Below are 27,712 nucleotides of genomic sequence, written 5' to 3'. Positions count from 1 at the left end.
TAGAACGTCTGTATCAGAAACTTGGGAAGAGAATGAATAGAGTATAAATGATCCATGCCCTACTTCCCACTTATATGAAAAATTTTGTGAAACATATGTATATATAAAATTTTCTTGGGATGGAGTCTGTAATTCTCATCCAATTTTGAAAGTGTCAAAGCCCCTTTTCCCTTCTTAAAAACTTCTGGTTCACATATTGTTTGTGAACTAAGTTCCTTGTCTGTTTTCCCTTGTCTTCATTACAGTTCTTCTAAATAAGCCCTGAAAAAATTATTATGAATTAAATATCCACAATAATGCTGAAGGATCTGGTGTTATGACTTATATGATTAAAATGTTGCCATTTATAGGTGAAGAGTTTAGTTCTAGAGTAACAAAATCACCTGACACACGAGTTTAGGGATACTCTGCCAATTTTACTTATTAAGGTTGACAATATAAATGCTCACGTGTTGGCTATAGTTGCACATGCCTTAATAATTCTATAGCCAGATTCCTAGTACCCATTTATCTAAAATACTAGAAAATAACATATTTCTCATTTAAATTGCTCTATTCTGTTGGAAATACAATTATCTGTAGGATATGTTTTGCTCTGGTGACCTGAGGTTGAGATGCTAAACAGATTGGTCAATATGTGCACAGCAGTGGATTTGTGGATTTTGCATATCCATAGGACTAATCCACAATTTCTTTCTCAGGAATATTTTGTTTTTACTAAACCTGCTATGTGTATTAAATGGCTAGGGGAATGAAAAAAAGGGAATGATAGGGTCTTTGTAGTTACCATTTGTGCCACATCTTCCCTGGCTACGGGCCAGTCTTCCTTTTCTGAGAACAGTCCTTCCTTCAAAGGCACCCAGCTCCTCAACCATTAATAGTTGGACTGTAGTGGCCAAAGCTCAGCCCATCACATACTTTTAGAAATTAGGATTTGAGATTCAGAGACGGTTCGTCAAATTTCTGATATATTTCCACCTCGATCTATAACTGTGGGATTTTAGGATGATATAATCTTGTCATGTATTTGGATAAATAAAGAAAATAATTCTACAAAGGGGGGAACACTCAGGGAAGCTTCAAAAACGCTAAAAAAATTCTCTTCCCTTGACAACAACTTTCCTTAAAATTACTGTTTTGTATACATATTGAGGTGTTTTTTTTTTTTTACAACAAAGCTTAACTAAAAATTTTATTTCCTGTGGATGTTTGTGTTTTTCTTTTAGTTTGTTTCATTTATTTTATTTGAATATATAGAGAAATGATGCCTGTAAGTCCTGGAGTCAAATAAACCATGCTTGAATGTTGATTCAATCACTTACTAGCTAAGCACAATAATTTGGACATACTTATGCTAAAAATTCATATGTTTTTTTATCTGAAATTCAAATTAAACTGTGTCTGTTTCACTTTATCTGGCAACACTATTTGTAGCATAGTTTCCTCATTTGTAAAATAGGAGCAATAATATCAAATCGGCAAAGATGTTTAAAATGTGAAGGATATCATAAACATTAAATAAAACAATTTATGAGAAATATGGCTTATTATTTTCTTTCGCCTTCCACCTATGCTGTATCTATGATGAAAGAGGGTTTTGCTTACAAAGTTCATCATTATGAGACCAACAGTTGGGAGTGAAAATTTTCTAGGTGTGCTGAGCTTTTGTTTACTATGGTAACGAGAAATGCCTAGGTGAAATGACTTATTAAAGATAAGATTTATACAGCAGAGGATTGTTTTATTTTGGAACATGGAATGGTGGAATATTTTATACCTTCTATGCAATGATGTCTCTAATCTTGAATCAAAGAATTTGGAAGGTTACATTTTTTAATCTACCTTATTTCACTGAGCCACCCTATCTCAGGGTACTCTAATTTTATTAAACATCTACTATGTGCCAGGCATATACCTAGGTCTTTGTTATAGACGAATTGGTTTCCAATTGCAACCAGCATCTCCCCATCTGGTTTTTACCTCTTCCTGCAAAATGAAATAAAGTTAAATAGAATCAAATGAAAAAAATTTTATAAAGCATGAGAGCAAAAGAGAAATAAATATATATTAGTTTATTATTTCTTTGCTCTGATATATATAATATACATACAAAGCCCTCCTCAGGAAGAAACCACAGGGAGAAACTGCTGCTCAGTGCCTGGTGCCTGGCTTCACTATCACCGCCTTGAGCACCAGACCACATACTGGCAGCAAAAATCATGGTGAGAGCCTGAGGAGGGGGCCAGAGGCTGAGATCCACCAGAGGAAAAGACACGGGCACTCTGCCATCACCATCATCCTGGAACCTGGTCAGAGGAGTACTCCAGAGTGCTCACTATTGAGCAACAGAATGGAACCCCACATCTCTCTGGAGTTGATCATCATGAACCAAAATGTATAATACATGATCCCCAGAGGGACAAGGCTGGTGTAGAGTTGCAGTCACCTCATCTCCCATGCTATCCAACCATGGGACAGCAGGTGTGATCAGAAGAGGAAGATCCAGCCATAGAAGGGTAGGGGTGATTGCTGAACCGATCCAGCCTCTTTCCCCCAGCAGTCCGTGAAACATCTAACCCACACAGAAGGAAGTCTGGTCAGAGCATGTGGCTAAGGGAGCCAAACACACAGGTGGATCTGGGAACAGCTCTTGCACTGAAAGGACTCTCCTAAGGGGTGAACACAATGCACCCACTGCCAGCACCACCTAGGGCTGAAACAATTCGGGGCCTCTTCTGCAGAGTGGGGCTGAGAGAGGAGGTCCAAAGACCCATTAGGGACCCCCACCTCCCTGCCAAATTTGAAGGGTGGAGCCTCACTCAGCGGGGAGCAAACCATTCCCCCACCACGTGAAGAGCAGAAGGGCAGGACTAGAGGCCAGGGGCCCCTTCCTTCTCTGTTATCCAGTAGCTGTGGAGGTTGAGACCCACTGGCAAAAAGGAAACTGGTTACAGAACCTGTCTCAAGAGGAAGCTCCATGCTCACAAGTTTTGTTTTTTTTCCCTTCTTGTTCTATAATTTTTTTCTACTTTCTTTTTTCGCGCACGTGTGTGTGTGTGTGTGTGTGTGTGTGTGTGTGTGTGTGTGTGTGTGAGGGTATATTTGTTTTTCGGTTTTCTTTTTGCTTTTCTTTTCCTTTTCTCTGTTCTTTTTTCCCCCCTTACATTATTTTGGTCTCAGGGCATAGACATACATTCCCATCACATGGATATATTGGGTGTGGTGGGAAGTGGGTCTCAGGAAGCCCACACCCTAGTCAGTGAACATTGTGACCTGCAGATAGCTTCTGAATCTTAGCTCTCCCCATTCCACTTCATTAAATTTTCAAAACTGCAAAAAGAGAGCACAGCTTCCCATTCCCAGCACTGATTCGACATTGAACAAATCCTCTATTCAGGAAAGGATGGGGGTTGATCAATCAACAGAAGTAAAAACTATTCCCTTTGCTCACTGAGGAACTAAATTAAAGAGAAAAAAATAAATCTTTCACAAATGAGGAAAAATCAACAGAAGAACACAGGTAACCCCTAGAGTCCTAAAAAGGCAACACCCAAAAATACAGATCACTGAGCTTGAAGAGTGGAGATCTCCCAGAACGACTGATCTCAGAACACAAATGTAAAGATCAGGGATTAGATGAAGAGAATAAACAAGAATCAAAATAAATAAGAGCAAAAATGAATGAAATGGTAGCAGAGATTTGGGGCATAAAAAACAGTGTCCATGAAATATATAACAAACTGACAAACATGAAAAACAGAATGAATCAGGCAGAGGAAAGAATCCCAGAGCTTGAAGGCTGAAATATGGAATTAACACAATCTGTTAAAAACATAGAAAAAAAACTCAGAAAAAATGAACAAAACCTCCAAGAGATATGCAATTATATCAAAAGGCTGAACTTATACCTGATTGGTATCCCTCAAGTGGGAAGGGGAATGGGAAACACTTTGAAACGTGCATTCTATGAGATCATTCAATAAAACTTTTCCCATTTCACCAGAGATGCAACCATCCAAACACAAGAGATTCAGAGAACTCCTATAAGGCATCAAATGGAAGACCAATCCCTAGACACATAGTAATTTGCCTACACAAAGTAGGTATAAAAGAAAAAAATCCTAAAGGCAGCAAGATAGAAAGGTCAGCCTAAGTACTAGGGAAGAGCAAACAGAATAACACCAAACTTATTCAAAGATACAGTATAAGCTAGAAGGAATTCAAGTTCAATTTTTAAAAAAATTTTATTTTAAAGTTGAAGGGTATAATTCAGGATCAGGTACACAAATGGTCATTATACGGGTAAAGTTTGGGCCTCACTTTGGTCCCCACTTCAGCTAGTTTGAGATCAGGTACCCTTATTGATGATGTATGCCACCCTCCCCAGCAGTTTCCTACTACTGCCAATTTCTTTCTTGTAGTATTATGATAATTGTTCAGAGTCCACTTAGGAGTGAAAACATGTGCTATACAGTTCTTTGTTTTTGTGATAGATCACTGAGTATTACAGGCTCTAAATTCACCCAAGTTGCTGTGAGGTTCATAATTTTGTCCTTCTTTATGGCTTCATCATATATATGTAACACACTTTTTATCCGGTCTACTTTCAATGGGCAGCATGGTTGGTTCCATGTTTCTGCTATTGTGATTAGTGCTGCAATAAACAAGTATGCACAGGTATCTTTGGTATATTTTTTATAGTTCTCAAAGAAAGGCAATTTTAACTAAGAATTTCCTACCCAGCTAAGCTAAGTTTCCAGCAATAGAGAATTAAAATCCTTCCCAGATATCCAGTACCTAAGAGATTATGCTGCTTCCAAAACAGCTCTACAGGAGATGCTTAAGAAGATATTGAACACAGAGGGGAAAAAAAAGACCAAGAAGTTCACTAGAGTACAAGCAAGCACAGAGTCAATAGAACATGCAGTGAATCCACACACATTAACGCTAAAGTTAAAAGAAAGCAAGATAGAATCCCAAGAGCCCTAAGACAGGGATAAACTCTAATATTTCAGTAATCAGTCTGAATATGAAAGGACTAAATGCACCACTGAAAAGACACAGAGTGACAAACTGGATAGAAAACCATGAGCCAACAATCTGCTGCCTCCAGGAAATCCATCCCACTACAAAGAACACTCACAGACTCAAAACTGGAGGCTGAAAAAATGAACTTTCAGGCAAATGGAAAACAGAAAAAGGCAGGAGTAGTGATTCTAATATCAGATAAAACAGCCTTCAAGCTATCAGAAGTTAAAAAGGATACAGAACTTTATATATTAATAAAAGGTTCAATCTACCAGCAGGAAATATCCAACCTAAACATATATGCACCCAAGACAGAAGCACCAGGTTTATAAAGCAATTGAGAAGTAAACTAAAAGAGAACATTGACTCATACACAATTAAAACTGGAGACTTAAATATTCCACTAACAATTGTAGATAAAACATTGAGGCAAAAAAAATCAGTGAGGTGATCTGGAACCTCAACTCAACACTTGACCAAATGGACTTAATAGACATCGACAGAGCACTTTACCCAACAAATACAGAGTATACATTCTACTCATCAGAACATGGAACATACTTCAAGATTGACTTCAAAGGAGTCTGTTAAAAATCTCCTTGCACTGACAAATGACTTTGGTAAAGTTTCTGAGTACCAAATCATTGTGCAAAAGACAGTGGTATTTCTAAACACTAGTAACAAACACAGAGAGAACCAAATAAAAAACAATTTCATTCACAAGAGCCCTTCTTCCCTCCCGCAAAAAAAACCCTTGGTCTCTTCCTAATCAGAGACGTGAAAGGTCTTTAAATGAGAACTATAAAACACTGCTCAAAGAAATCAAAGAGGACACAAACAAATGGAAAAACATTCCATGCTCATGGATCTGATGAATTAATATTGTTAAGATGCTCATCCTACCAAAGGCAATCTACAGAGTCAATGCAGTATGTATCAAATTACCAACATCAATCTTTTTAGAACTGGAAACAACAATACAGAAAATCATATGGAAACAAAAAAGAGCACAAATAGCCAATGCAATCCTTAGCAAAAGAAATAAAATGGGAGGTATCACACTTCCAGACTTTAAACTTTACTATAAGATTATAAAAATCAAACAGGCTGGTTTTGGCATGAGAACAGGCATGTAGACCAATGGAAAAGGACAGAGATTTTAGAAGCAAAAACTTGTTCTCTCAACCAACACATTTTTGACAAAGCCATCAATAACAAGCACTGGGGAAGGAGATCTTATTTAGCAAATGGTTTTGGGAAAACTGACTGACCACATGCAGAAGAATAAAACAGGACCCATGCTTTTCACCATATACAAAAAATCAACTCTAAATGGATCAAAGACCTAAACATAAAAAGTTCAGACTATAAGAATCTTAGAAGAAAACACAGGAGACACTCTTATGTACATTGGAGTAAGCAGCCAATTCTTGATCATAACCCCAAAAGAATTTGCTGTAAAAGACAAGATGGACAAATAGGACCTCATCAAACTGAAAAGTTTTTGCACAAAGAAACCATCAAGAAAGTGGGGAGAGAACCCACAGTGGGAAAAAATATATTTGCTAACTGTATATCTGACAAAGGTCTACAATCCAGAATCTACAAGAACCTCAAGCCAAAGGGAAAAAAACATATAGCCCTATAGAAAAGTAGGCAAAAGACATGAATAGACACTTCTCAGAAGAAGACACACAAACAGCCAACAGATACATGAAAAAAAAGCTTAGCCTCACTAATCATCAGAGAAATGCAGATCAAAACCATATTCAGATACCACCTAACTCCAGTAAGGATGGTCATCATTAATAAATAAAACAGGTCGGGCACAGTGGCTCAAGCCTGTAATCCCAGCACTTTGGAAGGCAGAGGTGACGGGATTGCCTGAGTCTATAGGTTCGAGAACAGCCTGGGCTCAGAGACCTTGGCGAGATATCATCTCTACAATAAATTTTTAAAAAATTAGCCTGGCATGGTAGTGCATACCTGTAGTTCCAGTTACTTGGAAGGCTGAGGTGGAAGGATCTCCTGAGCCCAGCAGGTCAATGCTGGGGTGACCATGAGAGTGCTACTGAACTCCAGTCTGGGTAATGGAGTGAGACTCTAACTCAAAAAAATAAAATAAATAAATAAATAGATAGATAAATAAATAAGTAAATGAGTAAAACAGATGTCGGCAAGGATGCTGAGAAAAGGGAACACTTCTACTCTGTTTGTGGGAATGTAAATTAGTTCAACCTCTATAGAAAACGGTGTGGCAATTCTTAAAAGAACTAGAATTGACCTTCCATATGATCCAGCAATCCCCTCCTAGGAATATACCCAGAAGAACTCAAACTTGCACACACATATTTATTACAGCACTACTTACAAAAGCAGAGACTTAGAACCAACTGTGCTGCCCATCGAAAGTGGACTGGATAAAGAAAATGTGGTACATATAACATGAACCTCAAGTATTACACAGCCATAAAGAAGGACAAAACTTATGGGCTTTGCAGCAAGTTGAATGGGTTTAAAGTCCATTATACTGAGTGATCTGTCACAGAAATAAATAACTGAATACCACATGTTCTCACTCATAAGCAGGTCCTAAACATTTATCACGATATTACCAGAGAGGGATCGGCAGTAGTAAGACACTGCTAGGGGAGGGAGGGGACACATAACATCACTAAGGGAACCTGATTCTAAACCAGGAGAAGTGAAGACCAGTTAGAGGTCCAAACTTCATCAGCACATAGACCACTTATGTACCTAATCCTGACTTGTACCCCACATCTTTATAATAAAATAAAGTAAAAATAAATAAATAAAAATTTGAAAGAAAAAATATATATGATTCTTGACTTGTAGAGGCCCTTTATTTCTTATCCCCATCTCTAAGTCATTCTCATTTTATTCTGATTACTTATATTTTCTAAGCTAGGGAATCCAACAGAAGTTCTTAAACACAGATCAAACTATCACGTTTTCTGATCAAGGGAATTAGGGCAATGAACTTTCAAACAAGAGCACGTCTCATATATTTATGATATACTTATCATAGCATAAGATTTATCACACCAGATCAGGTGGGCTTAGTTTGGACTAAGCAATGGGCACAAAAATTGCATACTTCCATTTTTATTTTCCTTGTTCAAAGTTACCATCCCTGGAGATGCTTTGAACTTGGTTGTGAATATGAAGAGTAATCATCCTCCTCCTCTGAGGTTTCCTCTTCATTTTTGTTCACATTTTCCTTTCCATTTTCTTTCATGTTGTTACCTTGAAGTATCCAGGATGATTCAATATTTCTTGTACCACTCTGGTCCAATGTTTTTTGCTCATATTCAGATTGGCAGCTAGTTCTTGGCTTCATATAACGGTCTGATGAATGCAACCATTGTGTTATAGTCTTGCTAATTGAGTCAACTGGGGGAAGACAATTTATGTCTGCATGTGTCTCTGATGTCAGTGACACTATATTTGCCATCTCATATGGATTTTCAGATGAAGCAATATTATTCCTTTTATAACAATCAGTGCTGAAAGGGATGGCACAGAACACGAGATCCGAGGACAGCAGCTTGAACTCATTGGCTGGCCGGGTAATCACAAACCTGTAAGACAAGCCCAAGGTGAATGCTGAGCTTGTGCAGCAGGGGTTGTGTGGCCACAGTCAGGGGTCAAAACAAAAAGGTCATTTTGCTGGGCCATAAGAGGAAATGTTTTTGTTTTGCTTTGCTTCACTGATTTCTGATTAATAGTGAACATCTTTGGTGCCATGCAATAGGAGAGGTCCTAGAGTAGGAATTAGGGGTTTCCCTTTCATCCCTGCCTCTGAACTAATCACCTTGGACTCCTTCTCTGGGCCTTGCTGTTTCTCAACACTTTAACAGAAGAAGAGTAAGACTATGGTTTGGCCTGGTTGATATCTAACAGCCTTTCTGACTCCAGGCTTAGCTGCCTTTAACAGATACTACACTCATGAATTCAATTGACACAATATTGAGTACTTAGCCAAGCTTTACCAAACCAGAAGATTACATATATTTCAGTTATTTCCATCCTAGTTGACAAGGTCTACCCTAACCTACTGCTTATGCCACCAATTTTCACACAGAAGGTAGCCTGACCATTGAAGGAAAGAATTTACCTAAAAAATAGACAAACAAACACAAAAACACCAAAACAAAACCAACAAACAAAAATTCAAAGGTTCACTTGAAACTTTGCTATTTTGCGATTTGGCAAGCGGCAAATGTCACTGAATCTTAAAGAACACACACAGCCTGGACCTGCCTGGAAAGACTGTAGGGAAGCGGGGTTCCTCAACACACTCTCAGGCATAGCAAAGCACCAATAAATGTGAGTTAAATTAATTAGTACACCAGTGCTTATATTGGAACACTGAGGCAGAGTAACCCTGAATGACCTTCATCCTGCATTTTCTCACTGCTGCCCAAGTGACCACCTCTTCCTTCCTAACATGAACCTCAAGACACCATTGACCTTCTTTCACTATCCACCCACTTCTACCTTTCATAATGAGTCCTCTGTAGCTTCCATTATATTCTAAAGAAGATCAAATATTCCATTTAAAACAGAAATATCCTTTCCCCCACCCCCTAGGATCCCATCAAGTATTAGCTACATATTCTCTCAATTACCATGTTGCAAAGATTGTCCATAGGTTTTGAGGGGAAAGGATTAATTCAGAGAGAGAGAGAGAGAGAGAAAGAGAGAGGAGAGAGAGAGAAGGGCAAGGGAGAGGAGGAAAAGAGAGAAGAGGGAGAGGAGGAGAAGAGAGAAGAGGGAAAGGAGGGGAGGGGAGGAGGAATGGGAAGGGAGGGGAGGGGAGGAGAGGGGAGAGGAGAGGAGGAGAAAGCATAACAGCATCATTCATGTTTCCCAACACTGTTTACAGAACATCACTCCTCCCCCAATGTCATGGGTGAGTGCTGTAGAGCCATCTCACCTTAGCTCCTAACTCATCAGTGTCATCTATAGACCTCCATGCTTATCTAGGCCTTTGGCTTTTGGGATGCATTTTCTTTCAAACACTAGTTCCCCTATCATCTTGGGGATCAGCAGTGTCGATGTGGTTTACAACTCCAACATTCCAGCATATTTCTATTATGTCCACTGCCCAGTGATCTTTCTCACCTGCCCGCTCTCCTAGCCATCCCCCTAAACATTATAATTTCCTCACACTGTCTCACTTCTAAAATCTCAAGTTTTAGTAACTCACTCTCACTTCCCATATTCTTTCCCTCTCATTCTCTTACACTGAGTGTGTTTACTCTTAGATTCATTAGAATTTTTTGATCTTTTGTCAGTTCACTTCATAGTCTAGCATTGCTTCGAAAATCCAGAATAAACCTCCTCTTCCACTCTCAGCAGCTAAGCTGTTACCTCTTTCTCAGCTCCTTATAATACTTCTTCCAACTTTCTCTCAGCAATGGCTATACCATGAGAAATCTTAGTGACAAAAACTCCTGTAAGCACAGCCCTCACCTAAAACTACATGTGCTTTGGCATCCATTCTCCTCCTCCTTTTCTCCTATAGGCAGAAAAACTGTTGTTGTTTTATCTATTTAAAACCTCTCTACTTTGTGTAATTTAGTTTCCTTCTCCTTTCTCCTGGAACAAATTTCCAACAATCCATTTTCACTCCATTCTTTTAACTTCTCTTTCTCTACTGAGTCCTGTTTACTCCCACTGTGAGGATCTTATTTTGGACCTACATGGTTGTGTTGTCTCTAGACTGCACCCTGGCTCTTCCGCTACTGCCGTCCGCACACAGTTCCTCTGTCTTCCTGATGGCTGTCAGAACAATCTTCTTGTACACTGAAATCTGAACATATCACTGCCATGCTTTATACGTACAAAGCACAGTGGTTAGAAAGAAAGTACTCAATCAATATTTACCCAATACATCCAGTGGAAAACTTTCCAGTGAGGACACTGACTTCTAGTTTTCGAAAGTTGCACAGACATGGATGAAGGGTAAATGACAAAAGGACCCTGATTTAAAACCTAGGTCTTCAAGTTTCACTAGAAACAGAAACTCCATTCTCTTTACATGGTCCACATTAACTGGACCCTAATTATTAGAGTTCCTTTTATTTATATCCATTCTGACATCGTTAATTTCCCACCTACCCTTCCTTGCAACTGTGGACTCTGAGCTCTGGATTTCTCTTTCACATCGAATAAAGAAGCTTTGCTTTTTACGCTTGGGTGGGTGACTAAGACTTTCTAAACTAACATATTCACCTTCTGTGTTCTGGGTTGCTTTCTAGCTCCTCTTCATCTATCAGGCGATATAAGCCAACACACAGGATTCCAAGAATATTTAATGAGCCACAGAACAGTTGTCCAAAGGTGTCTCTTGGCTGAGGAGAGAAGGGAAAAATGAATGTCTACCAGACATTTTGATCAAGCAATAACAGGCACTCACTGGAGTGTCATTTGCCTTTCCTTAGAGTAGTAGCTTTGACCCTACAGCCATACCCTCATATCTTTATGGTGGCAGTGTCAAGGGTCTAGGCAATGAAATGTATGCTTAGTTTTGATACTCTAAACCCAGTGATTGGTTTTATTGTTCTAGCTCTTTCAAAAGCCTCTGGTGGGTGTGGTTGTGGCATGTTGTTGTGCTTGTCTTTGTTACCATTGCTGTTCAGGTGACCACTATAAATTAGCCATGAGTGAAAGGTTGGGAAATTCAGCCTTTAAGGTATATAATGAGTTAGGATTTAAATGACCTCCTGAGAGTCATCTTCTTATCCCATTCTAAAACCAATCACGGCCCCAAGCACTTGTCTTGTCATTGCTATAACAACCTAAGGTCACTAAGAGTAGAAAACATGTTCAAAATCCTGTAGCAGCAAATGGGTTCAGTAAAGTCAAAAGAGAACAGTCTGTTTTGTTCTGTGATTACTCAGGGTAGAGAATAAAGTAAGGAGAAGACATCAATGGAGAGAGGAGTGGGGGCCAGTCTACCGCCCTCTCTGATGCCCATAGGAAGCTTCCAGGGGCAGTTTTCTGGGCCTATATTCACTCACAAGTCCACTGGAGGTGAGGAATCCAGGGCCACAGGCATGCAAATGTCCATACCATAGTGAGGGAGCTTTTGGAATGAGGTTTGCGTCAGGAATGCAAATGAACTCATCCTGCTTGGTAGCACATGTTGACACACACCAGGCACTGAGGCCTTGAAGAATGTGCTTCTTGTGCAGAGGGAGGTCTGCTGATGTCCTCTCAATCAACAAAAAATATTTCCTTGCAGAGGACTGCCCCAGCAACAACACTGGACAGCAGAACGTAGAGCCAATCAAACTCAACCAAAAGGCACCACACTGAAAAGTAGATTACTCATTTTCAACCTAGACTCTACTTTGATTTCCAAATGCCTAGATGCCCCTTGGAATTTTCCAGAGTTATTAGGTTTTCCATTGCTATAATTTACTGTTCACCAGATCCCTGAGCTAAGAAAACCCAAGCATTTTCTACTGGCCGAGTTGAGTCAGATTCTTAGATATAAACGTAGAATCCTTCTGCCTGATTTCAGCTAACCTGATCAGATTTCTTTAGATCAGTTATAGGGAAAGAGGGCAAACCTGGGGTCAGACTGCAGACCTGGAGTCAGACTGCCTTAGATGGCTCCCTGCTCTGACATTGGTTTATCCCTGTTTCTCTGGGCCTCAGCTTCTTGATCTATTATATATTATAGCATTAATGACAATGCCTACCATATAAACCCTTGGACAGATCAAGTGAAAAAAAACTATAGTGGACAAGCACAGACAAATTACTCAGTAAACATTAGCTATTATAATTATTATTAATACACTTGTCAAGGTACAAAGTTATTGAACATCTGATACTTCCTACAGATTTAGTTTATTTATCAGGAAGATGGAAGTAATAACAACTGCTTTGACTGTCTTCCAGGATTGTTGTAAAAATAAATATAGTACATAAACACGCTGTGATCTGTAAAATACTCAAATATAGAGTTACAATTTTTTTGTTAATATAATTGTTAGTATTTCTGTGCTACAGGTCATCTATGAACTCAAATGGGCTGGATTATTTCCAGAAACTCTGAGCTGTAAGGAAGTAGAAAACTATTATGATAAGAGAAGACTCACTTGAATGTCTGACAAAATGGTTTCGTTTAAGGACAGAAGTCCCAGCTTACACCGGGTTCTTCCAGACAAGAACGTTATGCTGCTGTTGGTGTCGGTTATATCAGAGAACTTGCCCTTATCCAGATGTTGTTCTAGCTGAGAACTTATCCCTCCTGTCACCAGCATCTGAAGTAATTCCAAGACATGATAATTGTAGAAAGCCTGGAAAGCAAGGACAAGGCATGTGCAAAGTTAGAAGAGCTAATATGCGAATGGTGAGAATGAATAGATATTTAGTGAGCATCATTGTTTAAAAAAGGCCTGAAGGTGCACTGCAGTGTTTCTCATCATCTTTGATAAAATCCATGAGAAGTTGGAAGTTTGGGTAAGGTGCTAAGCTAGACAAAATGCAGAGAAAACCCTGACCTATTTTCTGCTTCCTTGGAGCTTACATTGCAGATGAAGAAGAAAGTGGATAATGATACTGACATCAGGGACGGCCCTTTTTCACAAAAGATCAGAGGAGAGTGTCAGGCTACAGATACCCTAATAATTATCAATTTATGTTTAAAAATACACATGTTTAATAAGAATTTCTATAGATTTTCCCCTAAGTGTCTACTAATATTATTGTCATCTATACTTGAGTTTTCTGGCATCTACTTATAACCTTTTTTCTAATTTTTGAGAAAAGGTCCCACTCTGTCATCCCAACTGGAGTGCAATGGCACAATCCTGGTTCACTACAAGCTTGATCTCCTGGGCTTAGTCAGTCTTCCCAACTCAGCCTCCTGAGGAGCTGGGATCATAGTTTGCCACAACATCTACCTAATTTTTTTTATCTTTTGTGGAGACAAGGTATCACTATGTTGCTCAGGCTGGTCTCAAACTTCTGGGCTCAAACAATTCTCCCACCTTGGCCTCCCAATACTTGTGAACACATATTGACTTAAGTCTTATAATATTTGAATTTCCCATAGCTCTTACTGTGTACTTCAGAAATTGTAGGAGCTAAATAAGTAAATGAATCTTTGGTACTAAAATGAAACCAGAGGAGGACATGTGGGCCAATTTTGTATTTTGAAACAGGCTTGAGTCTGAATTATACCAGCTATTTCTGTAAAGTGTATTTCCCCATGAGTCCTACCACATTCAGTGTAGACTAGGCATTAATATACATGAAGATGTAGTTGTAATATATGACTCATTAGCTTTTTTCAAGTTTATACAATATAAAACATTTTAATTTCTACCCTTTGCCTTATCTAAATCAGACTTTTGCTCCATTAGAAATAAGAATTTCAGCCGGGCTTGGTGGCTTAGGTTGTAGTCCTGGGCTTTGGGAGGCTGAGGTGAGTGGATTACCTGAACCTGAGGGTTCGAGACCCACCTAGGCAACTTGGCAAGACCTCATCTCTACAATAAATCAAAAAATTAGCCGGGGGTGGTAATGCGTGCCTGTAGTTCCAGCTACTTGGAAGGCTGAGGCAAAAGGATTGCTGGAGCCCAGCAGGTAGAGGCTGCGGTGGTCGGGAGCGGCCACTGCACTCCAGTCTGGGCAACGGAGTGAGACTCCAACTCAAAAAAAAAAAAAAAAAAAGAAATGAGAATTTCTATTTTCATATATTCCCTATAGAAAAGTAGTATTATACTTCTTTTTATAATACATAATTAGAAATGACTATAAGTATTATTGTTTTAGAAATTTGACCATTCATGCTTTTTCCTCCCAAATTCAGGGATTCATCTTCTGAAGCCTGGATTACCACAGTAACTCTTATCTAGCTGTCCTGCCTTGCTTTTTTCTCATCTGCTATTTATTGTTAATAAATTCTTCCATAGTGATTCTTCAGAATCACAAATCAGATCCTACCTCCACCTCCTCTATCCTTTAATGTCCTGTTTTAAAACCAGGCCCATACTCCTCACTGTGACCTTCAAAACCTTCATGATTTGATACAACCTTCCTTCCCAGGCTCCTCTCCTCCATGAACTGTTCTCTCGAGTGCAAGTGAGTCTGTCTGTGGTTGCTCAAGGCATCCTTTCACTCCTTCATGCTTTTGCTTTTGAGCATCTGGTTCATCTCCCACCATCTTGGTCCCTCTTTTCCGGGCCTCCTTATCAGAATGCAGTTTTTCTTTCTTTGTGATTTCATGGTCACTGAATTTTACTCTATTTAATTCTTCTGTATTTTATAGTAAGTTGTTTCCATGAAACACACTTGAATTTGAATCTTAAACTATCCCATCCTTGCTTGCTGCCTTTGGGCAATTCATGTATTCTTTTTCAGCAACAGTTTCATAATCTTTAAAGTTGACATAACATCCCTCTTTCAGCATTTTTTGCATGAGTGAATAAATTCACTGGACACTTTGCTAAATTCTATTCTCTTTGTCATTGGTACTCATGTATCTGGATATTTGGAGTGATATTAATGAGTGTAGATTTCTGGGATCCCAGATCTCCTGGATCAGAATTTATGGATAGGAGTGGAAAGCAGAATTTAAAGAGCACCCTGAATTTCTGACATGGATAGTCCTCAGATCAGACTGAGCACTACTTCCTTAAAATTATGTGCTCCTTCAGAAGATAAACTTGTCTACTTAATCTTCACGTCCTTAGGAATGCATTGAAAACTGATAAGACTATTGACTGCAATGGGTAGCTGATTTTTTTTTTTCTTTTGAGTTGGAGTCTCACTGTCGCCCAGACTGGAGTGCAGTGGCCGCTCCCGGCCACCGCAGCCTCGACCTGCTGGGCTCCAGCGATCCTTCTGCCTCAGCCTTCCAGGTAGCCGGAATTACAGACGCGCACTACCACGCCCGGCTAATTTTTTGATTTATTGTAGAGATGAGGTCTCGCTGCCCAGGCGGGTCTCGAACCCGCGGGCTCAGGCAATCCACTCACCTCAGCCTCCCAAAGGTGCAGGATTACAGGCTGAGCCACCGAGCCTGGCTGGGTAGCTGATTTTTAACAAACAAATATTGCTAGTAAAATGTGAAGGTGAGTGGGATGAGTTGATCTAACAAATAATATCTATATAAATTAAGAGAAAATAAAAATAACTTTTACAACACTTTTCAGATTAAAAGATGACTTCACTCTAGTCTCCAGACTAAGAGAATCCCCTGAGCAATGGCTTCTTCTTTAGGTTTCTTCTTTGTCATTCCCATGGCCATCCAGAAGGGTTCTTAAGGACTCAGGTCCCTGACACCCAGGAGGGAGTGGAGGATGTAAATCCAGGTTGAGCCATGATCTGTTTAAGAACATGTGGCCATAGTGTAGCGTGATCAAGCATATGGCTGTTTGAATAATTCTCCAGTGATTAAAGAAAATGTGTAAATTCTAGGGTTATCCTGGTGTCAACAGCTCTAGGGAGGTACATGCTTTACATTTTTAACTGAGACAGGTTTAGTTTTTTAATATATTATTTCTTCAGTTTGACATCAAAAGGATTGCAATTCAATGATGAGGAAAATAACGTGATTTATATGTCCCCTTAATTCTGTGAACTCATAATTCTTATCATTTCAAGTTCTCTGGTATTGACTTTCCTCAACCTCTCTTTCTTTCCTTCTTTCTCCCTTCCTCTCTGCTTCCCTTCCTCCTTTCCTCCCCTTCCTTCCTTCTCTTCCTTCCTTCCTTCCTTCCTTCCTTCCTTCCTTCCTTCCTCCTGTCCTCCCTTTTTTGGAAAGCTAAGAAGGGAGTATCACCTAAACCCAGGAGGTCGAGGTTGGGGAGAGCTGTGACTATGCCACTGTACTCCAACCTCGGTGACAGAGAAAGCCTCTGACTCTTAGATTTCTAAGTGGTGATAAGTTCACAGCACATTATTGTAGGCTTTGATGCCTCCTTGGGAGTCCTTGAACATTCTTTCTCATTGGTGCTTATTGGAATTATGGTAAGAAAAATGTGCAAAAATGCTGTTAAGCTTTCGGAGCATGCATGGGAAGGAAGAGGGCCCTTAACAGTAGGTCAGAAATACAGTTTGTCAGGACTGAGTCAGGACTGGTGCTCACATTTGTTTCTGAAAGTGCTAAAGTGTTAGCCTTTTTTCCTGGGACAGTCTATTCCAAATGCATGTTTGTTTCCTCGCCATTCTGTGTAGTGTGGGAATCAGGAAAACAGACATTTTGAGTATAATTATAACCTCTGACTATGTAGTAATGAAACACAAATCTCTTAGTGAATTAAGCTGGGCCTCAGGTTGGAAGGGCCAAACCTGGAAGATGGTCTTGGAAGAGATCTTAAGGGATAAAAGGGACATGAAAAATGGGGCAAAAGGGCTAACTCCTGCCTCCCATATGAGTTTTCTGACTGTAAATTGGAAATTAGTCTAGAAATAGAGGAGAACGGGATTCTGTTTAAGTTGCCCCTCTCTGTTGGTCCTTTATTCTAACTTCAAGGGAATGGTTTTAAAAATCTTCTTAATGACAGAAATCTCTCTTCCAATCAAATCTTGTGCAGGTTCCTTACATATGACACTATGATGAAAGTAGAGTTACTTGATCGAGGGAGAGTGTAGGTGGACAAGGCGCGGTAGGCAGATCCTCACCTCCTTCTCCCTGCCTGTCACCAGCAACTACCAGGCACTCTCAAAGATGGATTCCTCTAAGCTAAACTTAAAAACACTGTGTTGGAAGGACACTAATAATCACTGAAATAGGTTAGGTTTCTCGAGAGGCCATTGGCTGTGGCAGTGAGGTCTGACTCTGGGATTGTATGCATTTGGGCCTGACAATCAACTCATTATTTGTAAGTGATGCAACCTTTGGTAGATTACTTACCCCACTAAGTCTCCATGTTTGACAGGAGAATCAGACAAGGTAATGTATTTAACAGAGTTCTTGACACTAAGCAAATGCTTAAGAGATGTCTTTACTCTTTCTAAGGCAGATATTGCTATTATTATTATTATTATCATCTTAACAATGAAACTCATCAAGAAAAGTTGCCTAGAGGGCCAAGCCAGGAAAGACTCATAGCTATGATCTAGGGAAGAAGACTTGTGCTCATCAGTGATGTCTGCCATGGGGATCAGACACGGGGGTGTTAGCCAGGAGGCCCATAACTGCTGTGCAAACTTTATGGGGAAATCAGTCTTTGGCCTCCTACCAAGCCTCATCGAAGAGATTCTCTGACATGTGTGGAGAATAAAATGGAATGATCTGAAGTCATCAGAGTGACTCCACATGTTTTAAGTGGAAGATAATAAATACATGTTCCCTTTCTCTCTGAGCCTATTTTCATGTGACCAGCTGGCAAGATCAGGAGTCCAGCCAAGATCACATCATACACAGAAGAGAAGAGAAAATGGAATTGGAGGAGTAACCCTGACCATAGGTTTCTTTGAGTTCTTTCTTTTTGTATGGATGATATGGTAGAAAGTCACCCCCACCCTTATAAGGGCAAGTAGAACTAGTAGTATTAGAAATAAGACTGGACAGCATTCACTGAAGGTTTTCAATAGTCTAGTTCAGCTCACCATTAAAATAGTGTTAAAATGTGTTCATGTTGCTACTCTATACATCATTAAAGGTTCAAAAACTGGGATAGAGGCCACTGGGTAGAGATTTAGAGGTTTAAACTTCAAGCTAGCACCCTTAACATAACGCACAACTTCTACCCTGATGCTCCATTGCCATCTCTCCTCCAATCAAAGTGACCAATATCAGTCCTAAATTAAGTACTTACCAGGAGTTCTTAAGGGAAAGCTGACAATCCAATGTAGGTTGTCACCTAATGTGACTACCCCTATATCAGGCCACACTGTGGTACTCTCTCTCTTTCCAACAGACTTTACTATAAGGTGTCAGAAAGACCCCATGAATTTTTATGTAGTCCATTTTGTTTTCCAGCAACAATCATTCTCTTACACTGATGAAGCCCACTGACACAATATTTGAAAGCAGCCTGGGAAGAAGCGGCACTCCTTAGACTGCCTGAGGCCGACGTCATGCTAATACTGACTGATGGGAAGCACCAGTAGGCCCAGCTGTCAACACCCGATTCTGGACTCTTATTACCAAGTCTGTGTTTCCCATGCTGGCTTGTGTTGTATGTTCTCTGGTTTTTATCTCTACCTCTCCAGGCTTTCCCTGTCCAGCCTGCCTTTCCAACCAAATCTAAATTGAATCTGTGGTGTTATTCCTGGCTATGCGGGCTGGTGGAGTTTAATCAAGTCTCAAGTTTAATTCAAAGCAGAAGCCATCTGCTATCTAAGGATCCTTGAAGAGACCTGGGACCTGAAACCCCTCTATAGATAGGTCAAGTGCATAAAAAAATCACTTTTTGTTTGATACTCCAGTCATTAATTCCAAGAGAGTTAATTGACATATCAGTGACAGACAGTGATACAGCACTTTCTCTGAGAGCTATCATCTCAGACAAGTAACCCAACTTGACTTTCTCCAAAGCATCCCTGCCTGGCTCATTCAAGGCTTAGTGCTGCTTAATTCTTTAGGAGCCTTGCAGTTTACCAACTTGTTTAATGTTAAACTTACACTGATGCAGGGTTTTGCTTCTGAGAGCTCACTGAGGTTTATGAGATCCCCGCTAGGGCTTAGGGGCACAGTTCAAGGCAAGAACACGATCCCCCCAGTACTGAATGGCATTGATGTCACGAGGGGGAGGCATGTACCTAGTCATACTCCCCTAAATGTGCAAACTGTGCCTTTGAGGCACCCCTACAATTCAGGAATAATACCTCTCTGCATGGAGTTCAGAAGGCAGCAAGTTCATCAAACTGTTCTCTTGCATTTAAGCATCTGCATATTGACATTCAGACATTTTGCCACCTATCCCTTGAACAATCTGGGTAGGAGGAGTCTGTGAAGTGGTGGGTCATGTGGATTTCCTTTGAAGAAGTTCTTGCAGTCATTCACAAGTTGAAGGTCTTGGTCAATTTCAAATTCCTTGAACTGCGCCTCCTACCAGCCAACTCCCACCTTACCACCTCGGCCTGGAGTATTTCCTCCCCGAAGCTCTGAAAGCCGTGTTTCTTCTTCTTTTCCAGAACTGGGCTCATGTGCCACCTTCTCAGTGCCACCTTCCCTGGCCACGTGACTGAAACTTGCAGCCCCTTCCCCAAACTCTACATTTCCATTCTCACTTCTCTTGAGCCCCTGTGATAGCATTCCTGTGTGTTACACATTTATCATGTGCATATCAGTCTCCTCTATGCAGGAAGACTCCACGTGGTGAAACCTCTGTCACTCTCATATTGCAGTGTCGCCTGCACCAGGGACAGTGCCCAGTGCAGAGTAGGTGTTTAATAGGCATTCGTATAAACAAACGCATTCCACTTAAGGAAACCCTGCCATGGATGCAAAATATCTTCTTGGTGGCTAAAGAGATGTTGAAAACTAAGAACAACCAAGTAGTCAACAATGCCCCTGTGAAACGGGCAATGTGGGGGGAGATTTGACTTAGTTCTGAACAAAACTCAGACGACCAGAGGCCAGAGTTTCTTCCCTGAAATCCCCGGATCCCACATGAACAATTCCACATGAACAATTGATGATAATTTAGAGAAAAGAGAAAGTGGTATCTCCCAAGCTCTGACACCAAAGGACCTGGTCTGCAGAAAGGTACTTGGAGCTGAGAGGACGGCACTAACTCCTCCTGGCAGCTGATGGTCCTGCTCCAAGGGTCTCAAGTTTTTAATCTTGAAAATGTTGTTCCTCTCATCAAATAGTTGTGAGAAAAGTTGAAATGTTGCATGCAAGCCAGCTTTTTTAGGCAATCAAAGAGATCTTTGAATTGTGAGGTGTGATCATCTACTCAGCCAGACCCCACACACTCACTGTTCTGGAAGGGACTTGGTTTTCGGGGGTTCTGTGGCCTAGCTTTCCTTACCGTGGCCAGGAGGGAATCTAAGAAGTTGCCAGAAAAGACAGTGCCAGTGGAAAAGGCAGTGCTGAGATGCAGGTTTGTCCCTCGGAGTGACCCTTCCAGTCCACCAAGTTGTTCAATAAAGTGAATGTTGGAAGGATTTTCTGCAAGACAAAAGAGGCAAAAAGGAAGTGGAAGAAGACAAGTTTAAAAATACAGAAACTGTGATCGAAGGTAGGCCAAGGTGTGGTCACATGACCATAGGATCTGATGCCTACTTTGGAGTCTCTGTGGGATTTACCCTAGTCCAGTAATTTTTTTTTTCCTATCCAAATATCTTACTCCCCTAAAGACATGTATCCCTGATGCACACCTTTACCATTAAGGGGACATTTCTGTACCACATCAGGCTCAGTTTCTCCTGAAAAGTGTCCTGATTGTCATCCTTATGTAACTGATCCTTCAAACAGGACACTTTTGGGAGTAAAAGGGAGTACTCTCAATAACTGCACTGTGATCACAGGCACAAACTGGAACACATGATCACCTCAATTATAGTATTTTCTCATAATAGTATGCTCTAGATTACTTGGTATTTACTTGGATTCCTAAAGTTATCTGAGCCCAGTGCCTCTCGAAACAATGTTGGAAGAATCACTTGGGGGTCTGATTACAATGCAGATTCTGACTCACACTGGCTCTAGGGTAGGGACCAGATGTATATATGCCCAGCAAGTTTCCAGATACTACTGATTCTGTTGATTTATGGATCACACTCTGTGTGGCAAAGGTTTAGAGAATCTTCCTAATTGAGTTCAGTGCAGTAGTAGCCAAAAATCCATTAGCATGTCTATGCTGGCCCCAGGCTTCAACCCAGATCCCTGCAGGCAGCTCTTGAAGTGAACACAACTGGTCACTGTTGGGCGTGAGAGCAGAGTCTGCCTGTGTGCCTAGACTCTTGCTTCAAGAAAATCTGTTTAGAGAACTGCATTGGAAGACAGAGATGATGTCTCACTAGAGCAAAGAGGAGGCATTGTTACTGTCCTTTATAAGAGATTCTGGTTTCCTAAGCTCAGGTTCCTACTCTAAAAGGCCATCCACTGTGGGAACAGGTGTCACCTGGACCTCTTCATGTCACCCTGTGGGAAGCAGGGCTTGGGCAACCAGCACAAAAATGATAATACTCTGGCTACTGTTATTGCTGTAAGTAATAAACTGCTGCTTGGGCTTTCCTGCCTCCCCCCCAACCCCCCGCAGGCCAGGTCTTGTGTCTTCTACCAATATCCATGAGACTATGGCAGGTTAACTTGTTGGTTTGTGAGTAGAATAAAGACTTAGACGCTCCACAGTTCTTGACACTAGAGTTCATGATATTATTAACAAAAACAAAACTGCTGGACACACAACTCTGAATACATTCCTTACCAAGACTGGATCATTCCCTAATTCCTTAAGTTATTTATTAGTAAATTCATGGGGAATGACATACTGGTGTTCTGAATCACTTTCTTTTGAGAACAGCATTATTTTTATAAAAGATGAGCAAGATGGATGGACTTGGAGTCAATCACACTCAGTGATTTATCACAGAAACAAAGAACAGCATTCCATATGTTCTCACTCATAAGAGGACCTTGAACAATTATAATGCTATAAGAAAGCAATTGACAGTAATGGGAAACTGTTAGGGGAGGGGAATGGGATTGGCAGTTGAGCGAAACTGCTAAGAGAGGGAGGGGCATAGCTCATCAACAAGGGTACCTGCATGATCAATGTTTGTATACCTAACCCTGAAGTGTACCACGCATCTTTATAATAAAAATTAAAAAAAAAAGACAAGCAAGATGACTGTCAACCCACATTCCTCTCCTTGCATTTCTAACCTCAGCATACACACACACACACACACACACACACACACACACACACACACACACACACCATGAGCCTTTGTCCAAATCTTGCTGTGTCATGCTAACTCAGCAGCCTCAGCTTTCCTAGTCATTTTCCTGCAGACCATGCTCCATTTTGTACCAAAGTGCTGGGATAAGGCCTGCAGTTTTCATGTCAACATGGTCCTTTCCAGTCAGACAAAAAGGACTTAAGAGAGTTGGCAGGTAACTTGTTAGACCAGCTTGACAAGGGCTGCCTGGTGCCAGAAAATCTTTTTTTTTTTTTTTTTTTGAGTTGGAGTCTCACTCTGTTGTCCAGACTGGAGTGCAGTGGCCACTCCCAGCCAGCGCAGCCTTGACCTGCTGGGCTCTGGCGATCCTTCTGCCTCAGCCTTCCGAGTAGCCAGAATTACAGGCATGCGCTACCACGCCCGGCTGATTTTTTTATTTTATTGTAGAGATGAGGTCTCGCTGCCCAGGCAGGTCTCGAACCCGCGGGCTCAAGCAATCCACTCACCTCAGCCTCCCAAAGGCACGAGATTACAGGCTGAGCCACCGAGCCCGGCCAGAAAATCTTTAGTGGAACAAAGCCTGTAAGTCCCTGGAGAGTGACCAGACACATGGCTGGGCTGATTTTTCCCAAAAAGACTCTAACTTATAGTCTTCTTCAAATTAACATATTTAGTGTATACGGTAGGCCCTCTATATCTGCAGATTGAATCCAAAGATTTGAATTCCAAACTGCAGATTTGAATTCCAAACTGTGATGGAAACCCATAAATACAAAAGAGTCAAACGTACTTTGCCATTTTATTTTATTTTATTTTATTTATTTTTTTGAGTTGGAGTCTCACTCTGTTGCCCAGACTGGAGTGCAGTGGCCGCTCCCGGCCACCGCAGCCTCGACCTGCTGGGCTCTGGCGATCCTTCCGCCTCAGCCTTCCGAGTAGCCGGAATTACAGGTGCGCGCTACCACGCCCGGCTGATTTTTGATTTATTGTAGAGATGAGGTCTCGCCAAGTTGCCCAGGCGGGTCTCGAACCCACGGGCTCAGGCAATCCACTCACCTCAGCCTCCCAAGGCACAGGATTACAGGTTGAGTCACCGAGCCCAGTGTACTTTGCCATTTCATATAAGGGACTTGAGCTCTGTGGATTTTGGTATCTGGGAGAAGTGTGTGTGTGTTGGGGGGGGTTGCAGAGAGCAGAGGCACAGAAGGGTGGGTCCTGTAATCAATTCCCCCACAAATAAAAAAGGTCAACTTAATACACCTGAGGACTTGAAGAGTGTCTGCTCCAAGTTCCAGGGTGCTTAGACTGTCTCCCACCTGCTGAACTATTGCTCCCAGCTTACGTGGTGGAGAGATCTACGGATTCCTCTCTGTGTTCCCTCTCTTCATTTCTTGGACTAAGAGTGCTGTTCATCTCATTTGGCATAAGTTCCATTGGCTTAGATACTCTAAATCATAAAAGCCTACTAAACATTTTGCTGTTTAATAGAATCAGGTCAAATTACACCCGGGACAAACTTTAAAATTCATCTCTGAATTGATTTGATCTGTGTTAAAAACATTGTTCCTCTCTCCTTTGGTATTTTTGTCTTTTCTCCTCAACCATTCTCAGTAGTAAATTCCAGTGTGTCCCTTGATGCCCAAGAAATGCCCTTCCCCCCACACAATACACACAGGCAACTTTCTCTGTCTTCCTCACACTTGCTTTCTGAACCCACAGCTCCTTGTCTCAAGGGAAATTTCATACAGGTATTGGCGAGAGGTAACAGGATAGGCTGTTTTTCTCCAAGAGGTTTTCCATTTCAGGAAAACAACACTAAGGACTGGGCTTAAGATGACGTAAGGGAGATACCTGACACCCTATATTTAAGGACTTCAGAGTGAGCACCTCCTCTAAGTCTGCAGCTTACATGCCTCTCCTGCCTTACCCTGATTCCAGCCCTGGTATCACTGCCGGAAAGGAAGCCATCTGGCCTAAAGTCCCGAGATGGGATAGATAAATTGGTACAGGGAGATCCTGTCTAGCAGTCTTCAAATCCAGTTCCCTCCCTCTGAATTGGACTGAGCCAGTTACTGGTCTCCCTTCCTCTCCTGGTAACTGGAAGGTGGAGAAGGCAAATGTTTTCCCTACAACCTGATACCCAGATATCACAGGTTCCTCTATGCTGTCCCCAGTTGGGTAAAAGCTCATTGTAACATCAAGCCAAGTACTCAAAGCTTTGTGTCCTTTTGAGTTCCTCAGTCCCTTGACTGTAGATTCTAAAAAGAAACTTGGGGCATCAATTATGCATCACAAAATTTCTCCCTTGAGTTTTGCCATAAAAACACAACTTACTCAATTCAGTGAGGATGGGAACTCTTCGAGTTTTTGGATTCTCATGAAGTTCATCTAAGTAGACACAGACAATAAAAAGAAGAAAAGAGATGATAAATACAAACATAATGCTTTCAAAACTAGACGAGAATATAAAGGAACATCATGTAACTTGGTGCTTTATCTCAGCAAAGTTACTCTTATACAAATCCAAAATATTTTTCTACAGTGGGAGCCAAAAATGTATACATATTTTAAGAAAGGAAAAATACTGTATCAAAATTGTAATAGTCAACATATACTAATAACAAAATATAAATAAAAGTTAAGTTTGACTTCCGCAATTACAGAAAAGGTTCAAGGTGGTTACCATCGGCATCCAGACACTTCTGATTATGGCAAGCTAAAAGTAATAAATAGATAACATCTCTTAAAATGTGCATACTTTTTTTGGCACCCCTAGTATATTTAGAAAAAATATATATTATTTGGGTCTCCTCAGCATCTCTTTTTGAGAAATGTGGGCTGTGTGTGTTTGTGTGTGTGTGTGTGTGTGTGTGTGTGTGTGTGTGTGTGTGTGTGTGTGTGTGTGTGCTTCTTTTTTAAAAACTTATCCTGGCCACACTCAGAGGCTTAGCCTGTAATCCCAGCACTTTGGAAGACTGAGGCCAGTAGATAGCCTGAGCCCACGGGTTCAAGACCTGTCCGGGCAACTTGGGAAGACCTTGTCTCTACAATAAATCAAAAATTAGCAGGGCCCAGTAGTGCATGCCTGTAGTTCTGGCTACTTGGAAGGCTGAGGCTGAAGGATCCCCAGAGCCCAGAAGGTCATTGCTGGGGTGGCTGTGAGCATGCCACTGCACTCCAGCCTGGGCAACGGAGTGAGACTTCAACTCAAAAAAAAAAAAAATTATCCTGATCATGGTATCTCTCCTGCCAGGTAAATATTAAAAAATCATTTTTATTTCATTTTATTTTTTAGACAAGATCTTACTCTGTCACTCAGGTTGGAGTTCAGTGGTATAATCATAGCTTATTGAAGCCTCGAACCACTAGGCTCAAACAATCCTCTTGCCTTAGCCACCTGAATAGCTGAGACTATAGGTGTGCTACCACATTGGGCTAACTTTTCAAATTTTGTGTAAAAATGGAGGTCTGATTCCATTTTCTAGGTTGGTCTTGAACTTCTGGCATCAAGTGATCCTCCTACCTTGTCCTCCTAAATAGTTGAGACTACAGGTGCACATTACCATGCTCAGCTAATATTTTTATTTTATTTTGTAGAGACAGGGTCTTGTTATGTTGCCCAATCTGGTCTGGAACCCCTGGCCTCAAGCAATCCTCCGGCTTCAGCCTTCCAAAGTGCTAGGATTACAGGCATGAGCCACCACAACCAACAATGTGTGTGTTTTCTAAATGACACTTTAAACGAAACAAAAAAGGCAAAGTTCTCCCAATAGTTACTTATTGACATCACAAATAAGACACGATTATTCTCCAGAGAGAGGCTGTGCTGGGTAATGACTCAGTCAGGAAATGCCTCAAACCACATCAATTTGCTCATAAAACTTTTAGGAAACTGTAAATAAATGGATAGGGCTGCCCTCATGAGTATTTCTGGATACATTCCCCCTGGCTCTGGCTCCTGGCACTTGTTGCCTTTCTGATACCCTCTCTGGGCTGAGGCACTGCTTATGTCTCTGCAGAACTGGCTTCCTTCCCTTATGGTAAGCCTGCCTCCACCTGGAAGACCTTGGGGTTTCTTAAAGACAGGAATGGAATGTCATTTAGAGTCATTGACCTCTGTGCTCAGTTTATGGACACATTATCCTCCTGTCTTAAAACAGGAGCCTACAACCCCTGGGTCACGGACTGGTACTGGTCTGTTACCTGCTAGGAACCGGGCCACACAGCAGGAGGTGAGAGGTGGGTGAGTGAGCGAAGCTTCATCTGTATTTACAACCGCTCGCTTGCTGTAGTTCACATTACCACCTGAACTCTGACTCTTGTCACATTAGCAGCAGCATTAGATTCTCATAGGAGCACGAACCCTACTGTGAACTGTGTGTGTGAGGGATCTGGGTTATACACTCCATAGGAGAATCCAATGCCTGATGATCTGACGTAGAGCTGGGGAGTGGCTGAAAATGCAGATTAACAGTAGCAGTGAGGTTTGACTGCCCAGAGATCATGATAAATCAATTACTTGCAGACTTCATCAAAATCCTATCAGTGAGTGGTAAATGAGTTGTACTCAACTGCACAGCTGCATCTGGTAGCAGGCTTAAAGGCAGAATCCGACACTTATTTAAGTCTGTGCATGGTCTGCCCATTATTTTATTTACCATTTCCATCCACACCTCTCTTTTTTATGGTGAGTTGTATAATTATTTCACTATTTATTACAATGTAATAATAATTTAAAAAGTACACATTAAATGTTATGCACTTAAATAATCCTGAAACCACCCCTCCGCCCTGTGTCCATGGAAATTATCTTCTATGAAACTGGTTTCTG

General features: G+C 41.0%; 1 protein-coding gene across 1 annotated transcript in view; it reads right to left on the bottom strand.

The window, feature by feature from the left end:
* Positions 1-8,173: 8,173 nt before the first annotated feature.
* Positions 8,174-27,712, bottom strand: part of LOC103262935 (potassium channel subfamily U member 1-like) — a 39,682-nt gene continuing 20,143 nt past the window's right edge. Inside the window, exons 5-9 of the mRNA XM_021713679.1 lie at positions 25,216-25,269; positions 21,003-21,142; positions 13,167-13,367; positions 11,290-11,408; positions 8,174-8,630 (exon numbers count right to left, since the gene is read on the bottom strand). Of these exons, the coding sequence (XP_021569354.1) occupies positions 8,174-8,630; positions 11,290-11,408; positions 13,167-13,367; positions 21,003-21,142; positions 25,216-25,269 (971 nt within the window). The remainder of the gene's footprint in view (positions 8,631-11,289; positions 11,409-13,166; positions 13,368-21,002; positions 21,143-25,215; positions 25,270-27,712) is intronic.

This window comes from Carlito syrichta, unplaced genomic scaffold (genome assembly GCF_000164805.1).
Source record: "Carlito syrichta isolate Samal-C Ts95f unplaced genomic scaffold, Tarsius_syrichta-2.0.1 Scaffold304669, whole genome shotgun sequence".
Taxonomy (NCBI): Eukaryota; Metazoa; Chordata; class Mammalia; order Primates; family Tarsiidae; genus Carlito; species Carlito syrichta.
The sequence above is the reverse complement of the archived record's forward strand: the minus strand, read 5'-3'. Positions and strand labels throughout refer to the sequence as shown.